We start from the raw sequence: 23,646 nt of genomic DNA, 5'->3' as shown, positions 1-23,646 counted from the left end.
CTTACCTACTTATTTCCTTATTTACTTATTAACATATAAAAAAAATACGTAAGATGTTACCCCTGAGAGAGAAAAGTAAACAAAGTCGTGTTGCTGCTGCTGCTGCTCCTTATTTGACCTCCCTAGGCCTCATTTAGGCCTACTTGGACTCTCCCAGGTGGCTATAATCGTCTATAAGTTACTCTGGTTGTCTATAATTGCCTATAATTACGTGTTAGTCTGACTTATTTGCTGTAAATTCTGCTTAATTATCCCCAACTTGAGTTTTTTTGGGGTGAATTATTTTTTAATTTTCCGTTATTTTAGGTTCTATAATTTGTCTCAGGTGCGTATAATTATGTGTGTTGATAATTATGTATAATCTTGACGTGGTCGCCCCAGAGTTTGTATTATAGGGAGGTAATTTGGATTTAATATTATACGTGTCTATAACTTGTCACACGAGGCTATAATTGTTATCTATAATTGTATAATTGTGATCTATAATTATGTATAATTGTGATCTATAATTATGTATAATTGTGATCTATAATTGTATAATTGTGATCTATAATTATGTATAATTGTGCTCTATAATTATGTATAATTGTGCTCTATAATTATGTATAATTGTGCTCTATAATTATGTATAATTGTGCTCTATAATTATGTATAATTGTGATCTATAATTATGTATAATTGTGCTCTATAATTATGTATAATTGTGATCTATAATTATGTATAATTGTGCTCTATAATTATGTATAATTGTGATCTATAATTATAATTGTGATCTATAATTATAATTGTGATCTATAATTATAATTGTGCTCTATAATTATGTATAATTGTGGCAGATAATTATTTATAATTGTGCTATATATATATATATATATATATATATATATATATATATATATATATATATATATATATATATATATATATATATATATATATATATATATATATATATATATATATATATATATATATATATATATGGTTTATAATTGTCTATAATTGTGGTCTTGATCAAAGGAATTGGAGATCTGGTCTTTTAATGGATTAAATCAGCATTACTCCCCATCATCCCGGTGATGTATGACCCCTGTGGGTTTAGTGTTCTATATATATATATATATATATATATATATGTATATATATATATATATATATATATATATATATATATATATATATATATATATATATATATATATGTATATATATATATGTATATATATATATATATATATATATATATATATATATTATATATATATATATCTCGTCTCCTCAGTTAACGACGGAGTTCCGTTCCTAAGAGTTGGTAAACAAACTGTCGGTGAAGCGCGGCGCCAACTGGTGGTGCGTTTGTGTCGTCTTAAGATAATGTTTTAATGTTTTTTTATTATTTATAACACGTTTAGTGTATTTTAAAATGTTTATACAGTAGTTTACTGTAATAAGCAGAATAGAGGAAATCATCTCTAATATACAGTGGAACCTCGGTATATGACCAGCTCTCTACCCGAACAAAACTCAGCGCTCAACCGAACAAAACTCAGCGCTCAACCGAACAAAACTCAGCGCTCGACCGAGCAAAACTCAGCGCTCGACCGAGCAAAACTCAGCGCTCGACCGAACAAAACTCAGCGCTCGACCGAACAAATACAGCCTACTAGAACTTTACTGTAAATGATTTTGTTTCTTCGCTTTTTTTTTTTTTTTGTATCCCCTCAAGGAAGGTTCTTTGATGTTGGTGAGGTGCTCTTGATTTAGGGAATTGGATCTGTGCTCCAGTTCCCCGAATTAAGCCTGAATGCCTTCCATATCCCCCCCCCAGGCGCTGTATAATCCTCCGGGTTTAGCGCTTCCCCCTTGATTATAATAATAATAATAATTTGTATTTGTATAAATAAGTCCCCATGGGGCCTATGATGGTTAGTGATAACAGCCAGTCAAACAGAGAATTGGTCGGGAAGAACTTGTTTGATACTCAAACGGAACGGCACTCAAGCAGCCTTCTGGAATGAATTAAGGTCATATACGAAGGTTCCACTGTATATTAGGGTTGCACACTGGTTGGACAGCTGGTCGGAAGTCTGAGTGGTCGTTAAACAGGTATGTTATTAAGTGTGGATTTCCTGTATATGGTGGACCCCCGGTTAACGATATTTTTTCATTCCAGAAGTATGTTCAGGTGCCAGTACTGACCGAATTTGTTCCCATAAGGAATATTGGGAAGTAGATTAGTTCATTTCAGACCCCCAAACATACACGTACAAACGCACTTACATAAATACACTTACATAATTGGTCGCATTGGGAGGTGATCGTTAAGCGGGGGTCCACTGTATAATAAAAAAATATAAGATGCTGGCCGTCTCCCTCCATTATGTGTTTAAAGTGACATTTCTTATGATTTTTGTGTGAAAGTTATCATTGTGATGTTATGGATGAAATAACATATCTTACCTGACTTAAACTAATCCACACATGTTAATATTACTACTGAATTTCTTATTCATATTTCATAGACTTATCATCACATTTTTTTGCGTAAAACCCACATCAGGCTGATCTTATATAGTTCCTTTATTGTTGCAGCTTAGGGTTTCTGCACCAGACGTGGCGGTACGACGACCTTCAGGTTTTACCCAAATTTTAACAGTTGGGTCGTGGCCTCAACACATGGATGCGCTGGATTGAATTTCGATGCCGAATTCATCTTCCCTGTTTGGTAACTTGCTTTTACTCATTTTTTTTTTTGTTTCAGATTTTATACAGTATTTTAATTCTAGATTTTGTAATTTGCCGCTGCTTTGCCTCTTATTTTTAGTGTGGTTTTAAGAGAATAAAAATTTGACTGTTTTTACACATACAGTAGAACCCCTGTATCCATAAATTGGGTTTCCATTATCCATGGTCTACTGTGGCCCAAAAATAACCCTTAATTTTGTTCAATAATGACCCCAAAGCACAAGAGTAGTGTTGATGACAGTTCTTCAAAACCTAAGAGAAGCTGAGAGTTAAGACACTTGTGCGACATCTGGTTAACTTTTTATTATTTATTATCACACTGGCCGATTCCCACCAAGGCAGGGTGGTCACCAAGGCAGGGTGGCCACCAAGGCAGGGTGGTCACCAAGGCAGGGTGGCCACCAAGGCAGGGTGGTCACCAAGGCAGGGTGGTCACCAAGGCAGGGTGGTCACCAAGGCAGGGTGGTCACCAAGGCAGGGTGGTCACCAAGGCAGGGTGGTCACCAAGGCAGGGTGGTCACCAAGGCAGGGTGGTCACCAAGGCAGGGTGGTCACCAAGGCAGGGTGGCCACCAAGGCAGGGTGGTCACCAAGGCAGGGTGGTCACCAAGGCAGGGTGGTCACCAAGGCAGGGTGGTCACCAAGGCAGGGTGGTCACCAAGGCAGGGTGGTCACCAAGGCAGGGTGGTCACCAAGGCAGGGTGGTCACCAAGGCAGGGTGGTCACCAAGGCAGGGTGGTCACCAAGGCAGGGTGGTCACCAAGGCAGGGTGGTCACCAAGGCAGGGTGGTCACCAAGGCAGGGTGGTCACCAAGGCAGGGTGGTCACCAAGGCAGGGTGGTCACCAAGGCAGGGTGGTCACCAAGGCAGGGTGGTCACCAAGGCAGGGTGGTCACCAAGGCAGGGTGGCCACCAAGGCAGGGTGGCCACCAAGGTGGGGTGGTCACCAAGGCGGGGTGGTCACCAAGGCAGGGTGGTCACCAAGGCAGGGTGGTCACCAAGGCAGGGTGGTCACCAAGGCAGGGTGGTCACCAAGGCAGGGTGGTCACCAAGGCAGGGTGGTCACCAAGGCAGGGTGGTCACCAAGGCAGGGTGGTCACCAAGGCAGGGTGGTCACCAAGGCAGGGTGGTCACCAAGGCAGGGTGGTCACCAAGGCAGGGTGGCCACCAAGGCAGGGTGGCCACCAAGGTAGGGTGGTCACCAAGGCGGGGTGGTCACCAAGGCAGGGTGGTCACCAAGGCAGGGTGGTCACCAAGGCAGGGTGGTCACCAAGGCAGGGTGGTCACCAAGGCAGGGTGGTCACCAAGGCAGGGTGGCCCGAAAAAGTAAAACTTTCACCATCATTCACTCCATCACTGTCTTGCCAGAAGGGTGCTTTACACTACAGTTTTTAAATTGCAACATTACCACCCCTCCTTCAGAGTGCAGGCACTGTACTTCCCATCTCCAGGACTCAAGTCCGGCCTGCCGGTTTCCCTGAATCCCTTCATAAATGTTACTTTGCTCACACTACAACAGCACGTCAAGTTATCTTTATTGTAGACGTTTCGCCATCCAGTGGCTTTATCAATACAGATTTTTTATTTTTTATTATCACACCGGCCGATTCCCACCAAGGCAGGGTGGCCCGAAAAAGAAAAACTTTCACCATCATTCACTCCATCACTGTCTTGCCAGAAGGGTGCTTTACACTACAGTTTTTAAACTGCAACATTAACACCCCTCCTTCAGAGTGCAGGCACTGTACTTCCCATCTCCAGATGGGATTCTTGGACATAATTAGAAATCAGAAGAACTATATACAAAAGATGAGGTAATCAGTCCCTCAGCCTTGGAGGTGGTGTTTAGAGCACTGTGGTTGTCGGTATTGTATACCTGTCTTGCACAACCTAAGAGAAGCCTTAAAGTGCTTACCATCAGTAGAAAAAGTGCCGTATTGAGTACAGTAATCTCTCCGTATCCTCGAGGGATACATTTCAAGATCTACCGTGGATACTTGAAACCATGAGTAGTAGCAAACCTTATGTGTATATAAGTCATTTTTTGTTTACATACATAGATATGATAAAGCTTAATCAATAAATTATGTAAAATAAGTGTGGTATTAGCACCTTTTTACTGATGGGAAGCATTTTATGGCCTCTCTTAAACTTTGAAGAACTTCCACCATCACTTCTTTTGCACTCGGGGGCCGTTATTAAGCAAAATTAAGGGTATTTTTGGACCACAGCAAACAGCGGATAACTGAAACTGTGGATGCTCAATCCACAGATATGGGGGTTCCTGCTGCACTTAATATATAATAGTTTAATCACGTTATCAGACTTTTTTATGACTGTGATTTTTTTTTTTTTATCGTTTGGGCTCGTGAAACTTACAGCCATACAAACGGCCTCCTGTATATATTTTATGAAGTCTGTTATTGAAATATACACTTCTAATCCTGTTCAGTATTCGATTTTAACTGCGTGAGTATATTTTTGTATGTCCTATTTTTGTATACTTCAGTAATCTGTTTTGTGTATACAGTGAACCCCCGGTTAACGATATTTTTTCACTCCAGAAGTATGTTCAGGTGCCAGTACTGACCAAATTTGTTCCCATAAGGAATATTGGGAAGTAGATTAGTCCATTTCAGACCCCCAAACATACTCGTACAAACGCACTTACATAAATACACTTACATAATTGGTCGCATTCGGAGGTGATCGTTATGCGGGGGTCCACTGTATTATCCTCTTGTATAGCATAAGTCGTCATTGCAAGCCGTCAATATGTTGACAGTTCTGTTGATTTAATTTTCAGTGTTGTAAGTTATGTGTCAGTAGTGGTTTATCACCACACAGACTTGGTGTATTCTTTGTGTGTATAATACTAATGTATGTATTGCTTTTAGCTGGATGGTTGTGATACAGGAAGACACTAGATGATACAGCCAGGACACACTAGATGATACTAGGACACACTGGATGATCCAGGCACTGCAACATCTTGCATGATCAACCACAGTGTTGCACATCTCTCTGCAGTCTCCAAGTAAGATACATTATTTTTTTCTGTTAACACACTGGCTGCTTCCCACTGAGGCAGGGTGACCTAAAAAAGAAGAAACACTTTTACCATCACTCACTCCATCACTGTCTTGCCAGAGGCGTGCCCTAACTTTATTTACAAGCTATGAGCTTGTAAATAAAGTCATAAAAACATTATAAATCCTCTTTCCCTCAAGGAAGGTTCCTTGATGCTGCTGAGATATTGGACCTGTGCTCCAATTCCTTGAATCAGGTCTGTACATTGAATTAAGCACTGTACATTTGCCATCATTTAATCACTGTCTTGCCAAATATATGTTGACATTACAGTCTAGATGCCCCTCTACACTGCAAGATCGTTGCACTGTGCTTTCCACTTCCAGGACTCTAAGTCTGGCTAACTGGTTCTCTGAATCCTTCACAAGTATCATCTTGCTCACTCTCCATCAGATCAAGCATTAAAAATCATACGTCTTCTCACTGATGTAACATGCTCACACGAGCCCGCTGGATGCCCAAGCCCATAATACTCAAAGCCTCTTTAACCCATCACTTGATCCCTTCTTGAGGTGACCCCTACCCCTCTTTCCAGCCCAGATTTATGCTCTTCTCTTCCTCCCTCCCTCCCTCCCTCCAGCTTATTATCCAATCATTCATTGCCTACTCTATTTGTTACTCTCATCACCTGGACAGGCACCTAAAGTCAGTACCTAATCAGCTGTGCTGTGGTTCATACGTCGATTTACGTGCTGCCAACAGTAACACCAGGTCGATCAGACCCTGATCCACCACGAAGCCCGGTTTCGAACCACACCGCAGGGGCATTGATTCCCCGAACCTTCTCTGGGTATACTCCAGGTATACCTTGCGCTTTCGTATGTTCACTTTTTTTTTCCATCTGTTACACACCTTTCAAATTCCTCCACCAACCTTTGCAACTTCTCCTCTGAATCTCTGAATCAACTGTCATTATTATTACTATCATACCTTTTTCTTTTCAACACTTCAGTCGTCTCCCACTGAGGCAGGGTGACTCAGAAAAGAAAGAAACACTCTCACCATCATTCACACAATCACTATCTTTGCAGAGGTCCCCAAATAAGATAGTTTAGATTATATTATTACTACAACAGAATCTCGGTTTTTGTATGCCCTAGTTTGTATGCAAAACTATAGTTATTCTCTATAAAATGTACTTTTTGTTAATACAGTGGACCCCCGCCTAACAATATTATTTCAGTCCAGAAGTCTGTTTGAGTGCCGTTATAAACCGAATTTGTTCCCATAATAAATATTGTGAATTAGATTAGTCCATTTCAGACCCCCAAAAATACACCTACAAAAGCACTTACAAAAATACAGTGGACCCCCGGTTAACGATTTTAATCCGTGCAAGAGGGCTCATCGTTATGCGAAATAATCGTTATGCGAATGAATTTTCCCCATAAGAAATAATGGAAATAAAATTAATCCGTGCAAGACGCCCAAAAGTATCAAAAAAAATTTTTTTTACCACATGAAATGTTAATTTTAATACACACAAACTGAAAAAGGCATGCACAATTAAATGACACTTACTTTTATTGAAGATCTGGTGATGATTGATGGGATGGGAGGAGGGGAGAGAGTGTGTTAGTGTTTAGAAGGGGAATCCCCTTCCATTAGGACTTGAGGTAGTAAGTCCTTTTCTGGGGTTACTTCCCTTCTTCTTTTAATGCCACTAGGGCCAGCTTCAGAGTCACTGGACTTCTTTCGCACAAGATATCTGTCCATAGTGGCCTGTACCTCTCGTTCCTTTATGACTTGCCTAAAGTGTTTCACAACATTGTCAGTGTAATAATCACCAGCACGGCTTGCAATAGCTGTGTGAGGGTGATTTTCATCCATGAAGGTTTGCACTTCAAGCCACTTTGCACAGATTTCCTTAATCTTTGAAGTAGGCAACTTCTTCAATTTCTCTCTCCCCTCCTCCGAAGCAATTTCCTCAGGTGTGGCCTCTTGCTGTTGAAGTTGATCTAGCAGCTCATCAGTGGTTAGTTCTTCATTGTCCTCCTCCACCAACTCTTCCACATCCTCCCCACTAACCTCCAACCCCAAGGACTTTCCCAATGCCACAATGGATTCCTCAACTGGCACAGGATTCTCAGGGTTAGCCTCAAACCCTTCAAAATCCCTTTTGTCTACACATTCTGGCCACAGTTTCTTCCAAGCAGAGTTCAAGGTCCTCTTTGTCACTTCCTCCCAAGCCTTACCTATAAGGTTTACACAATTGAGGATATTAAAGTGATCTCTCCAAAACTCTCTTAGAGTCAGTTGAGTTTCTGAGGTCATTACAAAGCACCTTTCAAACAGAGCTTTTGTGTACAGTTTCTTGAAGTTGGAAATAACCTGCTGGTCCATGGGCTGCAGGAGAGGAGTGGTATTAGGAGGCAAAAACTTCACCTTAATGAAGCTCATGTCCCCATAAAGTCGCTCTGCCACGTCTGTAGGATGACCAGGGGCATTGTCTAACACCAGGAGGCACTTAAGTTCTAATTTCTTTTCAGTTAGGTAATTTTTCACATTGGGGGCAAATGCATGGTGTAACCAGTTATAGAAAAATTCCCTAGTGACCCATGCCTTACTGTTTGCCCTCCACAGCACACACAAATTATCCTTGAGGACATTCTTTTGCCTGAACGCTCTGGGAGTTTCAGAGTGATACACTAATAAAGGCTTCACTTTGCAATCACCAGTAGCATTGGCACACATCAACAAAGTAAGCCTGTCTTTCATAGGCTTATGTCCTGGGAGTGCCTTTTCCTCCTGAGTAATGTAGGTCCTGCTTGGCATTTTCTTCCAGAACAGGCCTGTTTCATCACAATTAAACACTTGTTCAGGTTTCAGTCCTTCAGTTTCTATGTACTCCTTGAATTCCTGCACATATTTTTCAGCCGCTTTGTGGTCCGAACTGGCAGCCTCACCATGCCTTATCACACTATGGATGCCACTACGCTTCTTAAATCTCTCAAACCAACCTTTGCTGGCCTTAAATTCACTCACATCATCACTAGTTGCAGGCATTTTTTTAATTAAATCGTCATGCAACTTCCTAGCCTTTTCACATATGATCGCTTGAGAGACGCTATCTCCTGCTATCTGTTTTTCATTTATCCACACCAATAAGAGTCTCTCAACATCTTCCATCAATTGCGATCTTTGTTTCGAAAACACAGTTGAACCTTTGGCAAGAACAGCTTCCTTGATTGTCTTTCTGGTGCCCACAATAGTAGCGATGGTTGATTGGGGTTTCTTGTACAGCTTGACTAGGTCGGCTATACGCACTCCACTTTCATACTTATCAATTATCTCTTTCTTCATCTCTATAGTAATTCTTACCCTTTGAGGTGTAGGGTTGGCACTAGAAGCTTTCTTGGGGCCCATGGTCACTTATTTTCCAGAAACAGCACCGAAAATACTGTAATAATACGAAATATTCCGAGTGTATGCTTGGATGTTACCGCGGAGGCTGGCTGGTAAACAATGGGACGGAGCGGCACATGTGAGGCTGGCTGAGGGCACATTGGACGCGTCTCGGACGAAAATCGGTATGCGGGTTTTTAATCGGTATGCGGGGCAAAAATTTTGCGATAAAAGTAATCGTTATGCGGAAAAATCGCTATGCGATGCCATCGTTATGCGGGGGTCCACTGTACACTTACATGATTGGTCGAGTTGGGAGCTGATCGTTAGGCGGGGGTCCACTGTATTTCCCATAAGAAATAATGTACAGTAGACCGTCATTTAACATGGTTTTGTTTGGTATGTTTTGGTTATAGCAATGTTGAAGACTTGCGCACTATTTTTGTACAACACTTCGGAGAATTCACTTTACACGGTTCAGTTTGCGGGAGGGGAAAAAATTTGGAACGTCGCCGACCATCCTCTGCTAGGTAAATGTGAGTAATTATGAGTTTGTGTGATGACTGACTGAAGTACTGACTGACTGGTTTACTCACTTACTTGACTGACTGACTGACTTACTGATTGATTGACTTACTGACTGATTGACTTACTGATTGATTGACTTACTGACTTGACTGATTTACTGACTTGACTGATTTACTGACTGGCTTACTAACTCATTTACTTGACTGACTTACTGTCTGATTTACTGACTGATTTACTTGACTGAGTGACTTACTGACTGGCTGACTTACTAACTTGACTGACTTGACTTACTGACTTGACTGACTTACTAACTTGACTGACTTACTAACTTGACTAACTTGACTTACTGACTTGACTAACTGACGTACTGACTTGACTTGTTTATGAACACTCGTGTACAACCATCAACTTGAGTACCAGAACCTCTACTATCCACCTCAGCCCAGTAGGGCCACAACATAACCCTCCACTCTCCACAATCATCCACAAACACCAGCACCCACAATTTAAGGTAAGAAATACAGTGGACCCTCGACTAACGATCAGCTCGCAACTCGACCGGTTATGTAAGTGTATTTTTGTAAGTGCTTTTGTACATGAATTTTTGGGGGTCTGAAACGGACTAATCTATTTCACAATATTCCTTATGGGAACAAATTCGGTCGGCAATGGCACCCGAACAGACGTCTGAAATGAAATAATATCGTTAGTCGAGGGTCCACTGTACTATTATTTCTGTTGCATTTGTAGTCTTAAGCAGTAAAAACAAAATAATACATCACGACAATGAAGTACAATTAACTTTTTTTTTTGTAAGATCTGTTGGTCTAAAAAAAAGCTTACTCACGAAATCGTAATGACACGATTGCAAACAAACCATACCACATGCTGGATTTGAACCCACGGTCAGAGAGACTAACGTGATGGTCTGGAGTTTTGAGACTCTCTGACCCCGGGTTCAAATCCCGCCCGTGGTATGGTTTGGTTTTTAAAAAAAAAGCTGTTTGGCTTTTTGAGGCTCCCAGGAACGTAACCCTATTTTTCCCATAAGTTCTACAGTTTGTCTAACACAGTTTTAACTACCACGGCATTTTCAGGAACGTGGCTACCATGTTAAACAACGGTCTACTGTAAATTCAATTAATCCATTCCAGACACCCAAAAATATTAACAAAAAATACATTTTATAGAGAATAACTATAGTTTTACACACAAACTATGGCATACAAAAACCAAGGTTCCGCTGTATTATTGTTATTATTATTATTATTATTATTATTATTTTTTTTTTTTTTTTTTTTTTTTTAAAAAAACCGGCCGTATCCCACCAAGGCAGGGTGGCCCAAAAAGAAAAACGAAAGTTTCTCTTTTTAAATTTAGTAATTTATACGGGAGAAGGGGTTACTAGCCCCTTGCTCCTGGCATTTTAGTCGCCTCTTACAACACGCATGGCTTACGGAGGAAGAATTCTGTTCCACTTCCCCATGGAGATAAGAGGAAATAAACAACAACAAGAACTAGAAAGAAAATAGAAGAAAACCCAGAGGGATGTGTATATATACATATATGTGCTTGTACATGCATGTGTAGTGTGACCTAAGTGTAAGTAGAAGTAGCAAGACGTACCTGAAATCTTGCATGTTTATGAGACAGAAAAAAAGGGACACCAGCAATCCTACCATCATGTAAAACAATTACAGGCTTTCGTTTTACACTCACTTGGCAGGACGGTAGTACCTCCCTGGGCGGTTGCTGTCTACCAACCTACTATTATTATTATTATTATTATTATTATGTTACTATTATTATAACTATTATTATATTATTAATATTATGTATTACTATTATTATGTAGTATTACTATTATTATTGCTATTATTATGTAGTATTACTATTATTATTGCTATTATTATGTAGTATTACTATTATTATTGCTATTATTATATGGTATTACTATTATTATTGCTATTATTATGTAGTATTACTATTATTATTGCTATTATTATATGGTATTACTATTATTATTGCTATTATTATGTAGTATTACTATTATTATTGCTATTATAATATTGTATTATTATTTTTACTATTACTGTTATTACTAAATAACAAAAAAGACACAATACCGTGACTGGAACAAAACACAAATAACTAGCACATAGAAGAGAGAAGTTTACGATGATGTTTTGGTCTGACTTGGACCATTTACAAAGTCACACTGTAAATGGTCCAAGTCGGACCGAAACGTCGTCATAAACTCCTCTCTTCTATGTGCTAGTTATTTGTGTACTGTTATTACTGTTATTATTATTACTGTTATTACTATTATTATTACTTTTATTATTATTACTATTATCACATCTTGTGCTACCAGGTCGGTTGCCGTGTTCCTCCCTTAAGTCAATGTGACCTGACCTGACTAGGTTGGGTGCATTGGCTTAAGCCGGTAGGAGACTTGGACCTGCCTCGCATGGGCCAGTAGGCCTTCTGCAGTGTTCCATCGTTCTTATGTTCTTATTATTACTATTATGATTATTACTATTATCACTATCACTTTAATTATTATTATTATTATTACCACTACCATTATTATTCCTTTACAGAGTGCAGTATGGCATGCAAGACATGTACTGCATGATGTGTATAGAGTCGTTCACGATTTCAGCTCTATGAGAACTGAACAACGACAGTGCCACCTTCAGTGCGGGTTCTGTATGGTGAGGTACGCCCTCTCCTCACTTCCTTTCATTTAATACTTATTTAATACTCTTAATACTTATTGCCAATGGTGGGCACAGCTAACCAAAAAGTTAGCTTGGCTAACCGCTAATCCGCTAACTAAAACGTTAGCTCCACTAAAGCTAAACCGCTAAATGGCCGAAAAAATTAGTGGAAGCTGACGCTAAACACCTCATAAATATGCAAGATTACAGGTAAGTCTTGCTACTTCTACTTACACTTAGGTCACACTACACATACATGTACAAGCATATATATACACACCCCTCTGGGTTTTCTTCTATTTTCTTTCTAATTCTTGTTCTTGTTTATTTCCTCTTATCTCCATGGGGAAGTGGAACAGAATTCTTCCTCTGTAAGCCATGCGTGTTGTAAGAGGCGACTAAAATGCCGGGAGCAAGGGGCTAGTAACCCCTTCTCCTGTATATATTACTAAATTTAAAAGGAGAAACTTCAGTTTTTTCTTTTGGGCCACCCCGCCTCAGTGGGATACGGCTGGTACGTTGAAAGAAGAAGAAGAAGACGCTAGACACTTACTTTTTGACGTGAATTCAGATTCGGTCTAGTTGTTTGGTCTTTTCAAGACTTTTAGAACAGACATGGAGAGTTTCCTAATAAAATATAAGGTTTTAATGAGACAAAATTAACCTAAAATAAAGGAAACTGATAAAAAGTGAAATTTTCTAAATTTTTTAGGCTAATAGAAAGGACAGTGTTGCAAACAGTACTCATCTTTAACCCTTAAACTGTCCAAACGTAGATCTACGTTTTTTTCAACATTTGAAAGTATATAAAAAAATATGTACATCTTCTTTTTGTTTTTTTCACATTTGAAAATGTGTAAAAAAACTTTGATCTACGTTTTCTTTTTGTATTTGAAAATATGTAAAAAACGTAGATCTACTTTTGGAGCACTACGCATGTGAACGTAGATCTGTTTGGACCGTTTAAGAGTTAATACTCGTGTATAAGTACCAGTGTTGTGAAGCAACCAATTAAAACTACTTGAGCACTGTACCTAACCCGTAAACGGTCCAAACGTATACAGTGGACCCCCGCATAACGATCACCTCCCAATGCGACCAATTATGTAAGTGTATTTAAGTAAGTGCGTTTGTACGTGTATGTTTGGGGGTCTGAAATGGACTAATCTACTTCACAATATTCCTTATGGGAACAAATTCGGTCAGTACTGGCACCTGAACATACTTCTGGAATGAAATAATATCGTTAACCGGGGGTCCACTGTATATACGTTTTTTCAACATTTGAAACTATGTAAAAAAAAGTAGATCTTCTTTTTTTTTTTTTTTTACATTTGAAAATGTGTAAAAAACTTTGATCTACTTTTGTAGCGCTACGCATGTGAACATAGATCTGCTTGGACCGTTTACGGGTTAAGTAACTTTTCCTTCACTACAATCTGATAACGATATGTTACTGCCGACTCCTCAACAACACCCTCGTGCGGAACAGAAACGTCTCCCCTGTTCATAGTGATAAGTAACAGCGCACCCCAGCGATCGCTGACACTGTAAGACTATGACAGTGCTGCTCAGATGCTGCTGATGCTGCATTGACAAATCACGTTTACACGTAGTCACCCAATATCATGCCAGACTGACTGTTCGAGAAACGCCCACAACAGATAGGAGCAAACACATGCGTCTTTGAAAAGGCATTGCTTTCTGACTACCAACAACGTATGATTTTTCTGTAGCAGACTCAAAGTTAGTGGAACTTTATTTAGCAGAAGGTAATTGATTAGCATTTCCGAAGTTAGCGTAAACGCTAATCCACTAAACAAAAAGTTACTTCCGCTAATTAGCGGTTAGCAGAACTGTGCCCATCACTGCTTATTGCATATGTCGTTTGTGTGTATAATTCACTGGCATGCATCCGTGAATGTTTATCAGCATTTATAGGTAGTATTTATTTATTTTATGCATCGTGTGAACATATTTATCAGTTTATCTTGTAGTTAGAAAGAAAATGGGATTTAAGCATATAAGTGTTACTTTATGGTAGTCTAGAATGGACTTCTAACTACCACTACTACTGCTGCTGTTATTATTTTTACTACTACTATTACTACAATAGTCCAGGATGGACTACTGACTGCTGCTGCTACTAGTACTACTACTACTATTATTAATACCACTACTACTACTATTATAAATACTACTACTACTATTATCAATACTACTACTACTATTAATACTACTACTACTATTACTACTACTACTACTACTACTATTAATACTACTACTACTACTACTATTAATACTACTACTACTACTATTAATACTTCTACTACTATTAATACTACTGCTTACTTCCCCTCCTTCCTCCACACCTGTTTTCCTGTTTTCTCACCTGTGCGCAGCGTGTTTGTGAATTGTTCCAGCCATAGTATTGTTATTTGTGAATTGTTCCAGTCATGGTATTGTGGGTTATTTGTGAACTTTTTGTCTTTTATTTCTCATGATTTTTATTCATCGCTGATTAGTCGTAATTTTTCAGTTGATCTGCAATGTCGTCTCCTAGCGAGAGTGCGCAAGACACAGGTACCAACACAGCAATGGAGTCTGGCATGTCCACATGTCCATCTGTCAACAAGAGTCCCTCTGGCTCGCGTACCCCAGAGAGACCTCCAAGCGAAGGGTCACCCATTTCCGATGACACATGTCCCATATGTCTTAGCCATATCACTGACAAGTGCGTGGCTAATTCTTGTCTACATGGCTTTTGTTTGGTATGTCTAAAAGAATGGTCAAAACAGAAAGCTGTTTGTCCTCTTTGTAAACTAAGTTTTACAATTATAATGTACGACATCAAATCTGAAAGTGAGTATAAGGAATGGAAAGTGCCGAGGCCTGACCCACCGGAACGAAACCAGGGAATCGCCAATTTTCAGGAGTTTCTTGATGCGGAAAGGCGTAGATTCTTTGGGTATCGGACAACTAATTTTCCCGGCGCTGCTACGCTGCGTCATCTGTATCCCGGGCGCCCCCAAGCCATTCCCGATGCCATTCCTTCTGGTCCACGTGAACGTAGACCTTCTAGGTTCAATCTCAGGGGTTCATCTATGTTTCGTCTCAGTGTTTATCTCAACAACGTATGGGTGCAGCCTATAGCAGATATTACAGGTAGTTATCGACAGAGCTCTCCCGATTTATATCGGGAACAACCTGCACTCACGCATCGCCTGGTACCTTGGGTAAATCGTGAGCTGGCAGCTCTTTTGCCATCCTCCAGAGTTGGCGTAGTTCTTGCCGAAGTCATGGATCTTATCGTCAGATATTCCATCAATTCCCGAGAATTTCGACGTGCAATGCAAGTGCATCTTGGAAGGCGCACAAATCACTTTGTCCATGAATTCTACCACTTTGCTCTCTCCCCCTATGACATGGTTGGCCACGACAATGCAGCTCAATACGTCCCAAGATATGGTTTTAACGAAGATGAGAGCAGCAGCAGCAGTTCGGATGACAGCGATGCAGTGGTCGAGGTGGACATGCGCGGAAATCCCGTGAGCGCTAACTCTGGAGTAGAGACTCGCCAGGGTCCTGCAGGAGCTGGTGCACTCGTGGCGAGGGTAGAGACTTTAACTCAGGAAGGATCTGTTGTGATCAGCAGTGATGACAGTTCCAGTTCAAGTTCCAGTTCTAGCAGTGAAAGTGATGATGCTGAATATCCAGCAACGCAACAGTCGGCAGCTGTGGCTGTACCTTCAACGCCAACGCAGCCAGACTTTTCAGAGACGCACAATCCTGAACCACCTGAAACATGCAGCATGACTCGCTTACTAGGCCGTACCAAAGACTTCCTCAGCACAATCAATGAGGGAGCATCAACATCAAGATCAGAAGAAAACCGTGCAACACAGCAGCAACATGCAAACAGCACACTAAAAACCGAGGTGTCCTCAGACAGTGAACAGTCCGACAGCTGCATTGTCATCGAAGAGGTTAAAAAAAGACAGAAGACCCCAGAGATAATTGACTTAGAGAGTGATGAGGATGAAGAACTCGAAGCATCATCTAAAGAGAAGCATCATCATGGTAAGAGATTCCGTGATAGTGACAGAGCTGAACAACACACACCATCATTCAAAGAAAAAGATAATCACTGGAAGAAAAAAATTAGCCAGGATTTTATTAGAGACAAAGGCAGCAGCAGCAGTTCCAATCTTTCTTCAAATCAACACAAAAAGGGGCGGAGGAAACCAACCCTCAAGAGGACCAACTTCCCTCTTCCGCTGAGCGAACCCAGTTGTAGTGGATCTTCCATCAGGAGAACAGCTAAAGAAGACCACAGCTACTGTGACGACAACGAATCAGCCAGTGTCGAAGCCTCCACCTCGAACGATCGTTCAGAATCTGTTCAGACATCTTCCATTGAAATTTCACTTAAGTGGCATAAAAGTTCGAAGAATCTTGACCCAGTATTAAGTGTGAAAAAGAAAGATAAACAAAGTGAAAACGTAAATATAAGTCTTTCCTCAAATGATGAGTCGAGTTATCAAAATATCGAGAGTTTGCAATGTAAATACAAAGACATTAAGACTAGTTCTAATGAAAAATTAACGGAGAAAAAGAATACATTTGTATCCTCAAATGGCGATTCTAATTTTCAGAATGTAGAGAGTAGGAAGCATTTATGTGAAGAAAAGACTGGCACTAAAGTAAAGCACACCAGTAAGAGCAGAGATGATCCTTGTAGTTCCAATTACTCTAGACATAGGGTGAAATCCCCTTTGAAGGAGCGGAACTCATCGGGCAGACACGCGAGGAAGGATCACCGTTCTAAGATCAAAAGTTCGTTGAGATCGAACTCTAGGCATGATACTCGCACAAGAAACAGTTTTACCAACTACCACGTTTCTGATAGTTCCAGTGAAGCGTGGTCCAGTTCTGACCGCCTTCTGACTCCCCCATCAAGCAAGACAGAGAGTACATCATCCTGGCAGGAACAGAGTTGGGATAGCCAGAGTAGAGAATCATCCAGCAACTCCAAAGACTCATGCTACAAGGACTGGAAAACTGACTACACCAGTTCGAAATCTAAGCATTCCAGTAGAAAACGAAAGCGGAAGACCAAGGACCGTCATAAGGCCGAAAAGAGCAAAAAGAGCAAGAAAAGCAAGCATAAGAGAAAGGTCAAGTCCAAAAAAGCCACATACAAGATAAGTTCTTCAGAATCAGACACAGAATCATCGGAGCAGAGCTGTAAAAGATCCAGGAAGAGAAAAAGAATCGTGTCGAGCTCCGACTCCTCCGACTATGAATACAAGAAGAAAAAACAGTCGACAGTTAGGTACTCATTCTCGGGGTATCATTCATCACCATTCAGCCCACATTCATCACCAGGCGATGCACATTCATCATTCTAAAATGATTAGTGCATAAATTTAACCTGTTAAATATTTTAACATGTTATTGTAGCCATTAGCAGATTTGTCCACATTGAACTTGCTTTTATTTCACGAAATTAACATTAACATCTTCAATTTTCTCTCCTTTTGGGATTATTTCAAATTTGTTCCATAAAGAAAACTTCATTTTGTGCCACATTATTGTCCTTTTTTGATTTTGTACCATAAAAATTGATTTTGTCCCATACTTTGGGTTTTGTCCCATAAACATTGATTTTGTACCATAAAAATTGATTTTGTCCCATACATTGGGTTTTGTCCCATAAACATTGACTTGTACCATAAAAACAGATGCCTGTTACTCTATTAACAGAGACTAGTGTTCTGATGGTAATAAAATACACACTTAGCATGTGTTTATTCTCATGTGTTGCCCAGTGAATTTATCTTTCTTATGCAACACTGCAACATGCATTGTTGACTTACTATCGTGACTATCTTACTGGGATATACTGTATTAGTGTTGAGCTTTATTATGCCACACTAAGTGTGGGATGTATTACTGGGTAATAAAGTTGGTCTGTGTAGTGTCTCTACCAGATACTTGACTGGAACAGGTAAAGTCGCAGTTTCTTGCCTGGAACGAGTGTGATGGTTGCAGTTCCTTGCCTAGAACGAGTGTGATAGTTGCAGTTTCTTGCCTGGAACGAGTGTGATAGTTGCAATTACTTGCCTGGAACAAGTCGCAGAAACTCCACACTTCTAAGGGCCCCTATGGCAACACAGTCACATCACCATAGGCCTCACCCTCTATCACCATCACCACCACCACCACCCTCTACCACCATCACTACTACCCTCTACCACCATCACTACCACCCTCTACCACCATCACTACCACCCTCTACCAACATCACTACCACCCTCTACCACCATCACTACCACCCTCTACCACCATCACTACCACCCTCTACCAACATCACTACCACTCTCTACCACCATCACTACTACCCTCTACCACCATCACTACCACTCTCTACCACCATCACTACTACCCTCTACCACCATCACTACCACCCTCTACCAACATCACTACCACCCTCTACCAACATCACTACCACCCTCTACCACCATCACTACCACCCTCTACCACCATCACTACCACCCTCTACCACCATCACTACCACCCTCTACCACCATCACTACCACCCTCTACCACCATCACTACCACCCTCTACCACCATCACTACCACCCTCTACCACCATCACTACCACCCTCTACCACCATGAACATGTGAAGTATTGCTCACTGAACAAGTGACAGAGGCAGACTGAGTCACGTACGTGTTAGTGGCCACATCCTGGGCGGGCGGACATGTCTCATATGGATGATTTCCAAGTGGAGGTACAAAACCCGGGATAAATTTTCCCCCAAAAATGTGGTCAAAATCTGAATTGTACGATATCCGCACCAGACGAAATCTGGGGTTCCACTGTAGTTTGATTTTCTGTAAAAGAGATTGAAAAAGATAATCCAGAATTGAATGGTATTGTGTACTGTGATCATTTTATATGGTATTTCATTCTGAATGTAGTTTTTCAATTGTTCTGTTTATTTTGAACACTGGGGACATTAAGTATTTTATACAGGAAAAGGTGTTACTAGCACCTTGGTCTCGCTATTTAGTAATTTACACAGGAAAGGCATTACTAGCACCTTGGTCCTGCTATTTAGTAATTTATGTAGGTGTTAGTAGCCCCTTGCTGCTGGTACATGTATTTAGTAATTTATACAGGAGATGGTGTTACTAGCACCTTGCTTCCGATATTTTAGTCGCCTCTCACAGCACACACAGCTTACAGAGGAAGGCTTCTAACCCATTCCCTCCATGGAGATTTTTCATTTGTATTCACACTAAATCACTATATATTGAGGAGCTTTATAAAAATACAGTCAGCTGTCTTATAAAGCTTCTCTGTACAATGTGATTTTAAATTTTGTAAACAGAGGAAATGCATCCAGGATTGAATATACGGTGGTTCCTCAGGATATGAAATTAATTCGTTCCAGAAGGCTGTTTGAGCGCCATTACCGAACAAATTTGTTCCCATAAAGAATAATGTAAATTAGCTTAGTCCATTTCGGACCTCCAAAAATACACTTACAAAAGCACTTGCAATAATACACTTACATAATTGGTCGAGTTGGGAGCTGTGTGAAACTCGAGGTACTACTGTATATACCATTTTGGCCTTTAAATTTGCTATTCAGTTTTCAATTTTTTTCAGTCGTATTTACAAGAAATTTCACTCTACAGCGACACTTTATAAGAAAACTGACGTATTTTTGTCCAGAATTTGGACAATATCCAACATGGTCAGAACAAACATCGAAGATTCTTTGAATAAATAAATTCTTTATAATATACAGTTTTTTTTTTCAAAGTTTTTGAAGGATAAAGGATTTTTTTACACACCAGATTTGTTTTTTGGAAGAAACTCTTTTGTTCATAAGTTTTTTAGAAGCCTAAGGTCAATTAATTTTCAAAAGCTGCAGGGAATTCAAAATTTGGATTTATTTTTGTCATAGGCCAGATAATTTTTTAATTGTTGGCAGTAACATTTCAGTGCATTGATAGCTGATTTATCAGTCATCAAGTTAATAGAGCCAGCTCTATATAAAGCTCTTTTGTATAGCATGACTATTATATAGCACGTGTTATATAATTTTCATTATACTTTTTCAATCGCATTTATCGATTGCACCGCCATAGAGCTTTATAAAAGCTGTGCAACAGATCAGTTACATAGAGCTTTGTAAGAGCTTACTGTATAACTGGGCAGCTACATAGAGCTTTGTAATATAATGGCCACAGTTTAATTATTTGGTATTAATACAGGTGGGTTAATTCATTATTAACCCAGGTGGGTTAATTCGTTATTAACACAGGTGGGTTAATTCGTTATTAACACAGGTGGGTTAATTCGTTATTAACACAGGTGGGTTAATTTATTATTAACCCAGGTGGGTTAATTCGTTATTAACACAGGTGGGTTAATTTATTATTAACCCAGGTGGGTTAATTCGTTAACACAGGTGGGTTAATTCGTTATTAACACAGGTGGGTTAATTCATTATTAACACAGGTGGGTTAATTCATTATTAACCCAGGTGGGTTAATTATGAGTAGTTAACCCTTTGAGGGTTTCGGCCGTACTAGTATGGCTTACGACCCAGGGTTTTTGACGTACTAGTACACCTAAATTCTAGCGCCCTCAAATCTAGTGAGAGAAAGCTGGTAGGCCTACATATGAAAGAATGGGTCTATGTGGTCAGTGTGCGCAGTATAAAAAAAAATCCTGCAGCACACAGTGCGTAATGAGAAAAAAAAAACTTTGACCGTGTTTTTGGAATAAAACAGCGACTTTGCACTGTATTTTCGTATGGTATTTATTGTTGTATTCTAGTTTTCTTTATCTCATTTTATAGAATGGAAGACATATTACAGAAATTGAGGTGATTTTGACTGGTTTTACAATGAAAGGTGCCTTGAAATTGAGCTCAAAGTAGCAGAAATGTTCGATTTTTATCAAAGTTCAAAAGTAAACAAATCATGCCAAGCGTGCAATACACGTCAACTGGTGAGTCTAATATTCTTTCACAAGTGCGCTGATATTATTTATACCATTTCTACACTAATGCAGTAGTCTGCATAACAGTAAATCTTCTATTTTTTGTAAGAATAAAAATTCAAAGTGGAAAGCCAAAGAAATATAAGAGTGGCCTGGGGATGTAACTAACGAACAGAGAACTTGTTATTTTAATGCCAGGAATGTCTTTTTTGTTTATTCTGGACCCTGTTTGGAAATTGGCATCTTTTGAAATTTGTGTGAAATTGGCAAAATTGCTAAATTCTGACCACTTTATTGGATAGTTGAAATCAGTAAATGGGTGGTTTCTTGTACTCGTTCGATAGAAAAAATGGAGTTCTAGCGAAATAGTTATGATTTTTGTCAACTAGTACATTGGAATTGGTCGAAAATAGGGCTCAAAGTGGGCAAAATCGGCGATACGTAAACATCGTCAAGACCGCTAACTTCGCGAGAGCATAATTCTGTAAGTTTTCCATCAAATTTCATACTTTTGGTGTCATTATGATCAGGAAAAGATTCTCTATCTTTTCATAAGAAAAAATAAATTTTTTTTTTTTTAAATTTGGCCGACCCTGAGAACAAGTTTCGGAGAGGGCCTGTCGACCCTCAAAGGGTTAACCCACTGGTTGAATCTAAAACTTTGAGTTACATGTAACATTGCATGTTTTTCTTATTTGTTGTCCAAATATTGCCATTTTATTTTGTCCATTTAAGCCTATTCCCCCCCTTCCCCCCCCCCCAAAAAAAAATTAGGCATGGGAATATTTCCTTTAAAAATATTGAAAATTTCCCAAAATTTGAATTTTTTGATGTTACATTTGTCATTACTGGATAAATGGCTTCAAATTTCCTATTTTATTTTTTTAGGTTGAGAAATTCATTTTATTTCTCAAGAAATGAGAATAGCTGTGTTATTTTTATCGAATACAGCGGAACCTCGGTATACGACCTTAATTCATTTCAGAAGGCTGTTCGAGTGCCGCTCCGTTTGGGTATTAAGAACATAAGAAAGGAGGAGCGCTGCAGGAGGCCTGTTGGCCCATACTAGGCATACCAACCAATTTTCGGTTTGGTTGGTTGTTATCACTAATTGTCGTAGGTCCTATGGTGACTTATTTATATAAATAATACAAAAAAAAAAGGCCGAAAAATGTGAAGAAACACGAAGCAGTTTAACAGTGAAGTTCTGGGAGGTTGTACTCGTTCGGTCGAGCGCCGAGTTTTGTTCGAGTAGGGAGCTGGTCGTATACCGAGGATCCACTGTATCTGTTTGGCAAAATGGTTTCAAATATGTCTCAAATCCATTTAATTTCTTAAGAAATGAGAATAATTGTGTTATTTTATCAAGTATTTGGTAAAATGGCTTCAAAAAATGTCCCTTATTTATTTTATTCTTCAAGAAACGAGAATAGTTATTTTTTATCAAATATTTGGTAATATAGCTTTAAAAAAATGTCTCATTTATTTCTGATAGTTATTACTGTGGCTATGGGATAAAGAGGCACAATAGCACAACTGGAGCAATGGACAAATGGCCTGGACATAGGAGACGGGAAATTGGGACAATGTTTCTGTCTGATTTGGACCTTAACCAGTCGGACTGTCCAGGTGTTTGTGTCCTAAGTGCAAGTTAGGTATACATTATAATTACAGCATCATCATGAAGTCATTGTATTGTTTATTAACTTGTAGGATGATGTCACCGTGGTTGTTTAATATATTTATAGATGGGGTTGTAAGAGAAGTAAATGCGAGGGTCTTGGCAAGAGGCGTGGAGTTAAAAGATAAAGAATCACACAAAGTGGGAGTTGTCACAGTTGCTCTTTGCTGATGACACTGTGCTCTTGGGAGATTCTGAAGAGAAGTTGCAGAGGTTGGTGGATGAATTTGGTAGGGTGTGCAAAAGAAGAAAATTAAAGGTGAATACAGGAAAGAGTAAGGTTATGAGGATAACAAAAAGATTAGGTGATGAAAGATTGAATATCAGATTGGAGGGAGAGAGTATGGAGGAGGTGAATGTATTCAGATATTTGGGAGTGGACGTGTCAGCGGATGGGTCTATGAAAGATGAGGTGAATCATAGAATTGATGAGGGAAAAAGAGTGAGTGGTGCACTTAGGAGTCTGCGGAGACAAAGAACTTTGTCCTTGGAGGCAAAGAGGGGAATGT

At 39.7% G+C, this 23,646-nt stretch overlaps 1 protein-coding gene across 2 annotated transcripts; it reads left to right on the top strand.

Moving 5' to 3' along the window:
* Positions 1-39: 39 nt before the first annotated feature.
* Positions 40-22,212, top strand: LOC128698379 (Topoisomerase I-interacting protein). Of its 2 annotated transcripts, XM_053790597.2 has the most exons (5): positions 40-157; positions 2,593-2,725; positions 5,642-5,781; positions 12,311-12,429; positions 14,970-22,212. In XM_053790597.2, exon 5 carries the CDS (start codon positions 14,980-14,982, stop codon positions 17,839-17,841), a length of 2,862 nt encoding a protein of 953 aa, XP_053646572.2. In that variant the 5' UTR covers positions 40-157; positions 2,593-2,725; positions 5,642-5,781; positions 12,311-12,429; positions 14,970-14,979; the 3' UTR covers positions 17,842-22,212. The 2 variants fall into 2 exon arrangements, with proteins under 2 accessions (XP_053646572.2, XP_053646573.2); XM_053790598.2 differs by lacking the exon at positions 12,311-12,429.
* The last annotated feature ends 1,434 nt before the right edge of the window (positions 22,213-23,646 follow it).

The sequence above is a fragment of the Cherax quadricarinatus genome, chromosome 92, assembly GCF_038502225.1.
Source record: "Cherax quadricarinatus isolate ZL_2023a chromosome 92, ASM3850222v1, whole genome shotgun sequence".
In the NCBI taxonomy this organism is placed as follows: Eukaryota; Metazoa; Arthropoda; class Malacostraca; order Decapoda; family Parastacidae; genus Cherax; species Cherax quadricarinatus.
This window is presented reverse-complemented; position numbering and strand designations above follow the sequence as displayed.

Coding starts and splice junctions, on each gene's coding strand:
- LOC128698379 (XM_053790598.2), top strand. CDS start 14,980: ATGTCGTCTCCTAGCGAGAGTGCGCAAGACACAGGTACCAACACAGCA.